Raw genomic sequence first — 10,744 nt, forward strand, 5'->3', positions numbered from 1 at the left:
TGTGTGTGTGTGTGTGTGTGTGTGTGTGTGTGTGTGTGTGTGTGTGTGTGTGTGTGTGTGTGTGTGCGTGCGTGCGTGCGTGCGTGCGTTAGGATGTGGGTTTGTGCATGTGGACGTGTGTTTCTGTGAGTGTGTCAGATTGTTGTGTTTCCAGAGGTTTAGGCACGACATTTTAAGTTAGTGTTCCTCTCCCTCAGGAGCAATCTGTCTAATGCACAGTGTTTGGCTACTGAGAGACAGAGAGAATGTGTGTGTGTGTGTGTGTGTGTGTGTGTGTGTGTGTGTGTGTGTGTGTGTGTGTGTGTGTGTGTGTGTGTGTGTGTGTGTGTGTGTGTGTGTGTGTGTGTGTGTGTGTGTGTGTGTGTGTGTGTGTGTGTGTGTGTGTGTGTGTGTGCTGAGAGAGAGGCTTACTCGTCTGTGTCTTGGGGGTAATCAGAGGTTTGTCAAGATTTTACGCTAGACCCTCTGCCCTGCGTGTGCATGTGTGCGTGTGTTTGTTTGTTGGTGTCTGTGTGTTTATGTGTCTGTCTGTCTGTCTGTCTGTCTGTCTGTCTGTCTGTCTGTCTGTCTGTCTGTCTGTCTGTCTGTCTGTCTGTCTGTCTGTCTGTCTGTCTGTCTGTCTGTCTGTCTGTCTGTCTGTCTGTCTGTCTGTCTGTCTGTCTGTCTGTCTGTCTGTCTGTCTGTCTGTCTGTCTGTCTGTCTGTCTGTCTGTCTGTCTGTCTGTCTGTCTGTCTGTCTGTCTGTCTGTCTGTCTGTCTGTCTGTCTGTCTGTGTGGGTGTGACAAGCTTCGAGTCTTGTAAGGAGCTTTGTGGAGGAGATGAGAGTTAATCTGACAGTGGATTATCTGTAACCGTAGAAACAGCCTTAAAGAATGTTTGGCTACTGATAGAGAGAGTGTGTGTGTGAATGTGTGTGAGTGTGTGTGTGTGTGTGTGTGTGTGCTTGAGTGTGTGAATGTGTATGTGTGTGCTTGTGTGTGTGAATGTGTGTGTGTGCTTGTGTGTGTGAATGTGTGTGTGTTTGTGTGTGTGAATGTGTGTTTGAATGTGTGTGTGTTTGTGTGTGTGAATGTGTGTGTGTGAATGTGTGTGTGTGCTTGTGTGTATGAGTGTGTTTGTGTGTGTGAATGTGTGTGTGTGCTTGTGTGTGTGAATGCATCTGTTGAAGCTCTTAGCTTTTACTTTTTATTACTTGACAAAAGTGACTCCCATAACACACTCAGCCCTGTCAAGAACATTCATATTATAAAATAATACATGTCTATTCAGATACAGCCATGGACTGCCTCACTGATGAGACAGCAAATAAATATTCAGGCCCAGTCCAGAAACAACTCCATGGAGAACAGGGAGAGAGATGAGTTTTTGGAGGTCTTTTAAAGACCATGCTTGGGGGATATTTAAAAATGGGTTTCAATTGTTGGTCAGTATCAATAATGTAACAGTGCTTCCTGACGAGGTCCTTGTCCATGATGGGACATGTTCTGATTTTTCTTCACCTTTTGGTTTCACATTTCCAACCGTGTTAGTCCTTCAAAACAATCATTGGCATGTTTTACCCAATTGTCTTTGTATCCCCTTTCCTTAAACCTTTGTGTGAGGTTCAAAATATTATTATTATTTCATCCTAATTGAATATTGTATGTGTATGTGTATTACTGTACATATTGATCACTTTCCTTGTGTTTGATCATATATTTTGATACATTGAAAGGTTAATATTGTGTAATAGATTTTTGACCTCCTGTTTCAGGAAGTGATGTCACTGAGTACAGCCCACTATATATAGGACCTTCCACCTCCACCTGGGATATGGATGACTGATGAAGACCTAAGGGTCAGAACGTGGTTATAAATAAATAACATCTGGGAGCAACAGTGTGCGTCATTATCCTTACTATTTTCCTTGGGCTGAGAGGAGTAGCAACCTTTGTAATCAAAGGCAGATTCTTACAGAGGCAAATTCTTACACCCACCCGCCATCCCCGTCCACAATACCCTAACAAAATCCAAACCTACTTGAAGGTAACAGCGCTCACTGTTGCCCCTAGTGGCCGGTTTCCATGTCAACTCCCGTCATCCTCAGACATGGATGGACGGTGAATACTGCCTTGTAACACGGGGGACCTGGCTGAGAATACTGATGCTGAAACCAACCAACTCAGTAAAGAAGCAGTACAGCTGAGCCCTTATAAATGAAACTCTGTGTCCCAATTGAAGTACATTATTTCTTAATATCCTTGACACTCACAGTCAGTCTGTGTGCGTGTGTCCACTCAGTGATGGTGTCCAGGGTTCAAAGTGAAAATGGCTTGTCCTCAGTCTCACGACCATCTACCCTTAGGACAGGCATTCACGTTACCACACACACACACACACACACACACACACACACACACACACACACACACACACACACACACACACACACACACACACACACACACACACACACACACACACACACACACACACACACACACACACACACACACACGCACCCCTCTAGCACAGGTTATTGCAGGTGCACTGCTTCTTTAATGTCAAAGCTCCATGTCGAGGCCAAAGCTTTCAGAGAGTAGAGGGGGAAGAGGAGAGGAAGTGGAGGAGAGGAAATCAAAAGATTGAGGAGAAATAAAGAGAAGAGTTGTCCTTGGGCACCTGCACTCAACACACACACACACCTGCCATCTCTCTCCCACAGTCTCTCTGTCTCTGTCTCCTCTCAGGCTTTCTCTCTCTACACACCTTAAATCAAATACATCTGTTTTAGCCTAGTCTATGCTGACATTGCAATGGGCTTCAATAACACACACATACGCATGTACACCCCGATTATCTCTCTCTCTTACACACACTTGCTCTCTAACACACACACATACGCATGCACGCATGTACACCCCGATTATCTCTCTCTCTCTAACACACACACACATACGCATGTACGCCCCAATTATCTCTCTCTCTCTTACACACACTCGCTCTCTAACACACACACACACATACGCATGCACACCCCGATTATCTCTCTCTCTCTTACACACACTCGCTCTCTAACACACACGCGCACACGTGTGCACACACAAACACATACACACACACACAAACACATACACACACACAAACACATACACACTACTGTAAAAAGCATTAGTAAGGCATTTCAGTGCCCGTTTAGGAATCAGACTGTCACATGTCTGCAGACATCGGGACCTTTAGAGCTTTTTGTTGGGAGAGGTAGTGAGAGAGTGCAGGGGATGAGAGAGCTGAGTTAATAGTGGGTGAGGTCAGGTGAGGTCAGGGGAGGGGAGGGGAGGGGGGGAGGGGAGGGAGGATGGGTGGACATTTCAGGTTAGATTCATTTCTCAAGATTTCAATGTCGAGATGACCGCAGAAATAAAGCATCACATTTTTCTGTCACACATTAGACTACATGGACTTTGAATGATGCAAAACAATTACATTTTTATTGTGTGTGTTTGGTCTCGACACACACACACACTCACACACACACTGACAACGGTGAGTGTGTGTGTGTGTGTGTGTGTGCATGCGCGCGCATGTGTGTAGAGAGACAAGAGTGTGTGTGTTTAGTGTGAGAGGTGAAATGGGGGTAGACACAACTGCAGCTACCCACTCTTAGAACAAAGGGTTCCAAAAGGGTTCTTCGGCTGTCCCCATAGGAGAACCCTTTGAAGACAGTTTTGGTTCCAGACGGAACTCTTTGGAAAGGGTTCTTCAAAGGGTTCTCCTATGGGGACAGCCAAAGAACCCTTTAAGGGTTCTACATAGCACCTTTTCTTCTAAGATCATTTTTGTTATTTAACCCATTTTAGAATAAGGCTGTAACGTGACAAAATGAGGAAAAAGTAATGCGGTTTGAATACTTTCCGAAGGAACTGTATGTCCATTGTTTTGGTAAAAATTGCCGAAGCTCAGTAAATTTGGTTGGGAATGATTGATGAAAAAGAAAAGAAGAGCTGCACACACTAGGAGCTCAGAAGCCATCATTTAATAACCAACGTTTCGACAGCCAAGCTGTCTTCATCAGGGTATAATTGATGGATAGCAAGAATCAAACCTTGTCTCGGATTTTCAAGCAAATTTAAGTCAGGACTGAGACTCGACCATTCAGGACACTCAACACCATTACTTTGACCCCCCTCCATTGGTTACCTCCTGCATATAGCCTCCTGTATATAGCCTCCTGTATATAGCCTCGTTATGTTATTGTGTTACTTTTTTTACTTCACTTTATTTGCTAAATATATTCTTAACTCTTCTTGAATTGCACTGTTGGTTAAGGGCTTGTAAGTAAGCATTTCGCGGTAAGGTCTACACTTGTTGTATTCGGCATGTGACAAATAAAGTTTGAGTAGATTTGAAGATATTTTGTTGTGTCTTTGGCATAAAAATCTGTGTACATTTCTTGCTGAAAAAGAAAACTATCTCAGGGTTAGGTTTTCAAAATAGACTTTTGACCTGGGATTTGACAAACATACCCATAACATGATGCTGCCAACACAGTACTTAAAAATACACAGGGTTTCACTATGTGTTGTATTGGATACCCAAACCTGTTGTTTTTAATTTAGGTCAAAAAGGTCATGTCTTTGTTGTCTTGCAGTATTACTCAACGCCTTGTAGAAAACAAAATGGATGATTTGGAGTTGATTTCCAACACAGGCCTCCTTCTTTACACTTTGTCATACAGGCCAGTAATATGGAGTGAATGAAATGTTGTTGATCCTTTTGTATTTTCAAGTATTGTGGTGGCAGCAGTTTGTTAGGATGAAAATAAATATAAAATGACTTAAATGTGCTTAAAAAACAGAGACAGTGTTTGAATATTGCTGTCCATTGATGATTCCCAACTAAATTTAGTGAGCGTGAGCAATTTTGACAAAAACGATGGATATACACTGTGTTCAAAACATCACAAACACTTCTTAATATTGAGTTGTACCCCCTTCTGCCCTCAGAACAGCCTCATTTCGTTGGGGCATGAACTCTACGATGTGTCGAAAGCGTTCCACAGTTGACTCCAATGCTTCCCATAGTTGTGTCAAGTTGGCTGGATGTCCTTCGCATGGTGGACCATTCTTAATACACACATAGGATACTGTTGAGCATGAAAAACACAGCAGCATTGCAGATCTTAACAAACGCAAACCGGTGCGCCTGCCACCTACTACCATACCTCACACTTAAATACTTTGTCTTGCCCATTCACCCTCTGAATGGCACACATACACAATCCATGTCTTAACTTTACATCTCTACTCTCCTGGGCAGTCTATGTTATGGAAATTAGCACAATGTACACTCAGTGTATGTTGCCCTAAGAGTTGTGTAAGGTTGGTAGACTCTATATAATACATTATTCACAGCTGTAATGGCTGCCAAAGGTGCTTTCACAAGGTATTAACTCTTGTTAGCAACGCATCGCAAACAATACATCGTCATTTTGTATTTCTTAGTAATTTGGAACATTTTCCCTTGTGGAGTAGATTGTGTAGATCAATAGGAAAAACATTTCATGTAATCAATTTTTAGCAAATTGTGAAGACTGTGCAAGGGGTGTGTAGACTTTCACTAGCAAATATCTTTGTTAGGTAATAACACTCCCAAGTCAAACTTATCTCTTTGTTTTAATAGATTTTTGTTTTTAAATGGCCGCCTGTGGTGTCTCTTTGTCTCTGTGTGATAATGGCAGAGAATGAGGCTAGTGTAGGACACGTTTAAACATAATCACCAGAGACATGATAAACCCAGAATCCCTCGGTAATTACGGCATCTAAAAACCAGAGGGATTTACACTCCCTATCTCCCCGCTTTTGTTTTAAATTGGTGAACAGCTGGAATGGGAAGCATTAACAACTGACAGCATAATGAGGAAAAGATTGTGAAATCGGATTATTGTATAATTCCTTCTACTGATGGTTTTGTGCTCTGAAGTCTTCTCTCGTCCCTCTTTAAAACAAATGTCTTCCAGAAAACCCAGGCATCTGAGTGAACGCAGCAGAGGAAAAAATTGTATATTTGAGGCTGACTTTCAGTAGACTTCAGTGATTTAAATATGACGTCATCACAGATGGTTAAAGGGATAGCCCACCTCAAAATGTGTCTGGTGTCAGACATTTCCTTTTGACTTCTCCAGAGAAGCTCCTTTAAATCTGCTGAACATCTTTTTCAGAATGGTATCAATATCCCACAGATTTCTGGTCCATGTGCCTGAGGCACCTGCTGAAATCTTACTGACTTCTCTCTCTCTCTCTCTCTGTCTCTCTCTCTCTCCTCTATTTCAGCTTGAAGCAGGTCCAGCAGTGAAGCACTGGAACCAGAGACCTGTGGACATGTGGAGAATGGGAAAATGGGAATACTAAACATGGGAAGAGCACTGTACAGAGCATTGTAAAACGAAAATAATATTAGTTGTGGAATTTTGGAAGACTGAGAGACTTCTACAGATGGCTTAGTACTGTGTGTGTGTGTGTGTGTGTGTGTGTGTGTGTGTGTGTGTGTGTGTGTGTGTGTGTGTGTGTGTGTGTGTGTGTGCGTGCGTGCGTGCGTGCGTGCGTGCGTGCGTGCGTGCGTGCGTGTGTGTTTTTAATCTGACGATGTCCTGGAGGTTACTGACCATCTAAGTGTTTGATATGTGTACTTTGACCCCACAGCAGTCAGAAAACCATTGGATGTTGCTAGCGATCGCCATGCTGTTTGTGTGCGTCCCAAATGGCACCCTATTCCGTTTATAGTGCACTTCTTCTGACGAGGGCCCATAGGGCTCTATTAAAAAGTAGTGTACTATAGAGACTCCTTTTGTGAACCACAATCCTACAATCTAACTAAGTGATGTCAGTGTTACCCAGACCGGTGATAACCGTTACAATGATAGTCATAGAGTAGAAGAAACAATATCATCACCACTATATCAGTCCAGAGGGTCAGGGCTGCAATACATATGTATACAAATATATAATACATATATTCATACAATATATTTTCTAAATGCCTGGAAGTTATCTGTGCAACAGCTTCAGTGCTCAGTGAGTAGCTCATAAACATATATTGATATCTATAGTAAATATATGCACATTTAATGTATGTTTACATACGTTTAGATATTCAACTATGTTTTCAGCCCTCAGTTCCATGCAGAAACAGGGAGAGGAAAGACAAATATGTCAGCCAATTGAAAGGGGTTTTCCCAACTTTGGGTGATGCCAGACAGTCTTTGGTGCCTATGTAATACAAACTGTAACACAGCCATTTTTAAAGTGGTAGCTGATATCCTGAATTTGTCACTAAATGACTGATCATTCAACTCAGATAGACAGGGATATGCATTGTATATGACACTTCTATTCAGAGCGATATCAAGTCAATTCATTTGAATACAACGTTGTAAGGATACAATCTGTAACTTGAATATCCTCAGTGGCTACTCAATGTATTGCAAACACACTTGGCCAAGACGCTGAACAAAAATCGACCGGTTACATCTGCCAAAACACACTCTCTTCACTTTATATACACACGTTCTGTGACAGCACTTCGAACTGGATTTGAAAGTAACAGATTGTAACTTTAAACAACCACGTAGTTCTTTTAAACTAAGGGTCAGTATATATGGTTCAGTAAACATTCCTATGTTTAGTACCTCTGTGATTAATGATGTCATAGACACGAGACAGTGTCAGTCAGAATCCCTTTTCTCTGAAACCATATATGAGACGACACCATTTGTTTTTCGACCACACTGATCTAGAGTCCGTTTGCAGTTTCCTGGACTCACTGGCATAAAGCACTTACTGTATTCAGGATGGTGGCCCTCAGTAACAAAGTGTTATTGTTTACCTTACCAAGCCACGAGAAGTAACTCTGCCACTACCAAAACATATGGTGAGACATCAATGGAACGCAGAACGTGGGGGACAGGACAAGGACGCCGCCATTGGCACTCATTCAGAAATGCTGATCCGATAAAGTTATTATTTGTCAAATCCGTCATAAATGATGTGTTCTAACAGGCCAACAATGTAGTTACTAAAATCGGATTTGGATATACAGTATTTGGCTGTTTTGCTGCATAATATTTAGAAGCTGTCCTTTTCTAACTGGTGACTCCGGTTAGGATAAGCTGGTAATGGTGGAGCATAGCTGGTAATGGTGGAGCATAGCTGGTAATGGTGGAAGTTGAAGTGTAATGCAGTTGATTGATGGCGATGAAATGAACATGTATTCGAGGTTAAAAACCAAACAAGCATTACACTTTTATTTTGACCTCAACGTAGTGTGAAATATACACATATGAACAATAGACTAAATGTAGGCTCATTTTGCTGGGGGCAATGAGGAGATTCTAGATCTATCCTCCACGGGAGGACACGTGCATGGCGTTTCCATGGTTTTAGTCAAACTCTTACGTGATCTATCTAACGGTTACCACCAACCTATGTTTGTCATGGGCATCTCTAGCCACTGGTAAATCGTATCGTTCTAAAAAGGCAAGACGACAAACAGACTTGCCTTTAAAAGGACACAGTTCCATGCTATGCCGTTTTTCTGTTTCTTGATGTTGTTGAGAGTTTCATGTATTTTTCCCCTGTGAAGTGGTGAACACATTAAAACATTTGTTCTTTTTGCTTTGCGTTTTAACAGATTTCACAGTTTCTGTCTTCAATGTTTTTGACCTGATCGGATACTCTTTTTCGTGTCTGGAATGGCAAGGTTTTATGCAACCGGGACTTTTAAACAACCATGTCAATGTGAGTTTCGAGGTATGGGTTTTAATGAAGAACATTTGTATTTTATTTTTTATTTTCTAGACCCGTTTGGTCACACTTTATTTGGATAGTCCATCTTTATGTTCTCTACAGATAGTCATACTATCAACAAACTATCGGTTGATAAGAAACAGCTTGCTAAGGTTACAGTTAGGGTTGGGTTTAGAATAAGGATTAGGGTTAAGATTAGGGTTAGGGTTAGAATAAGGGTTAGGGTTAAGGTTAGGGTTAGGTTTAGAATAAGGGTTAGGGTTAAGATTAGGGTTAGGTTTAGAATAAGGATTAGGGTTAAGATTAGGGTTAGGGTTAGAATAAGGGTTAGGGTTAAGATTAGGGTTAGGTTTAGAATAAGGATTAGGGTTAGGGTTAGAATAAGGGTTAGGCTTAAGATTAGGGTTAGGTTTCGAATAAGGGTTAGGGTTAAGGTTAGGGTTAGGTTTAGAATAAGGGTTAGGGTTAAGATTAGGGTTAGGTTTAGAATAAGGATTAGGGTTAAGATTAGGGTTGGGGTTAGAATAAGGGTTAGGGTTAAGATTAGGGTTAGGTTTAGAATAAGGGTTAGGGTTAAGGTTAGGGTTAGGTTTAGAATAAGGGTTAGGGTTAAGATTAGGGTTAGGTTTCGAATAAGGGTTAGGGTTAAGGTTAGGGTTAGGTTTAGAATAAGGATTAGGGTTAAGATTAGGGTTAGGTTTAGAATAAGGATTAGGGTTAAGATTAGGGTTAGGGTTAGAATAAGGGTTAGGGTTAAGATTAGGGTTAGGTTTAGAATAAGGATTAGGGTTAAGATTAGGGTTAGGGTTAAGATTAGGGTTAGGTTTAGAATAAGGATTAGGGTTAAGATTAGGGTTGGGGTTAGAATAAGGGTTAGGGTTAAGATTAGGGTTAGGGTTAGAATAAGGGTTAGGGTTAAGATTAGGGTTAGGTTTAGAATAAGGATTAGGGTTAAGATTAGGGTTAGGGTTAGAATAAGGGTTAGGGTTAAGATTAGGGTTAGGTTTAGAATAAGGATTAGGGTTAGGGTTAGAATAAGGGTTAGGCTTAAGATTAGGGTTAGGTTTCGAATAAGGGTTAGGGTTAAGGTTAGGGTTAGGTTTAGAATAAGGGTTAGGGTTAAGATTAGGGTTAGGTTTAGAATAAGGATTAGGGTTAAGATTAGGGTTGGGGTTAGAATAAGGGTTAGGGTTAAGATTAGGGTTAGGTTTAGAATAAGGGTTAGGGTTAAGATTAGGGTTAGGTTTAGAATAAGGATTAGGGTTAGGTTTAGAATAAGAATTAGGGTTAAGATTAGGGTTAGGGTTAGAATAAGAATTAGGGTTAAGATTAGGGTTAGGGTTAGAATAAGGGTTAGGGTTAAGATTAGGGTTAGGTTTAGAATAAGGATTAGGGTTAGGTTTAGAATAAGGGTTAGGGTTAAGATTAGGGTTAGGTTTAGAATAAGGTTTAGGGTTAAGATTAGGGTTAGGTTTAGAATAAGGATTAGGGTTAGGTTTAGAATAAGGGTTAGGGTTAAGATTAGGGTTAGGTTTAGAATAAGGTTTAGGGTTAAGATTAGGGTTAGGTTTAGAATAAGGGTTAGGGTTAGGTTTAGAATAAGGGTTAGGGTTAAGGTTAGGGTTAGGGTTAGAATAAAGGTTAGGGTTAGAATAAGGGTTAGGGTTAAGATTAGGTTTAGGTTTAGAATAAGGGTAAGGGATAAGGTTAGGGTTAGGTTTAGAATAAGGGTTAGGGTTAAGATTAGGGTAAGGGATAGGGTTAGGGTTAAGATTAGGGTTAGGGTAAGGGTTAGTTTAAATATTACTGAGTCTGTAGATAGTACATCTAAAGACTAGACTATCTAAATAAAGTGTTACAAAGAGTTTTGTATTGATAGGGTGAAACACATCACATCATGACCTTTGTTGAGTTGTCATTATGATAATGAGTGGTAAGGTCATTTAAACAATTATTACAACCGT

General features: G+C 41.0%; 1 protein-coding gene across 4 annotated transcripts in view; it reads left to right on the forward strand.

Annotated features, from left to right (window-relative positions):
- LOC124040327 (zinc finger matrin-type protein 4-like) overlaps positions 1-8,665 on the forward strand; it is a 184,047-nt gene extending 175,382 nt beyond the window's left edge. For 3 of the 4 annotated variants that reach the window (XM_046357427.1, XM_046357426.1, XM_046357429.1), the window contains one exon: positions 6,309-8,665. In XM_046357427.1, the coding sequence (XP_046213383.1) occupies positions 6,309-6,330 (22 nt within the window). In that variant the 3' untranslated portion in view covers positions 6,331-8,665. Of the gene's footprint in view, positions 1-1,753; positions 1,833-6,308 lie in introns of those variants that run through there. The other variant, XM_046357428.1, reaches the window with a different exon arrangement.
- Positions 8,666-10,744: the final 2,079 nt, after the last annotated feature.

The sequence above is a fragment of the Oncorhynchus gorbuscha genome, linkage group LG07 (assembly GCF_021184085.1).
Source record: "Oncorhynchus gorbuscha isolate QuinsamMale2020 ecotype Even-year linkage group LG07, OgorEven_v1.0, whole genome shotgun sequence".
NCBI lineage: Eukaryota > Metazoa > Chordata > Actinopteri > Salmoniformes > Salmonidae > Oncorhynchus > Oncorhynchus gorbuscha.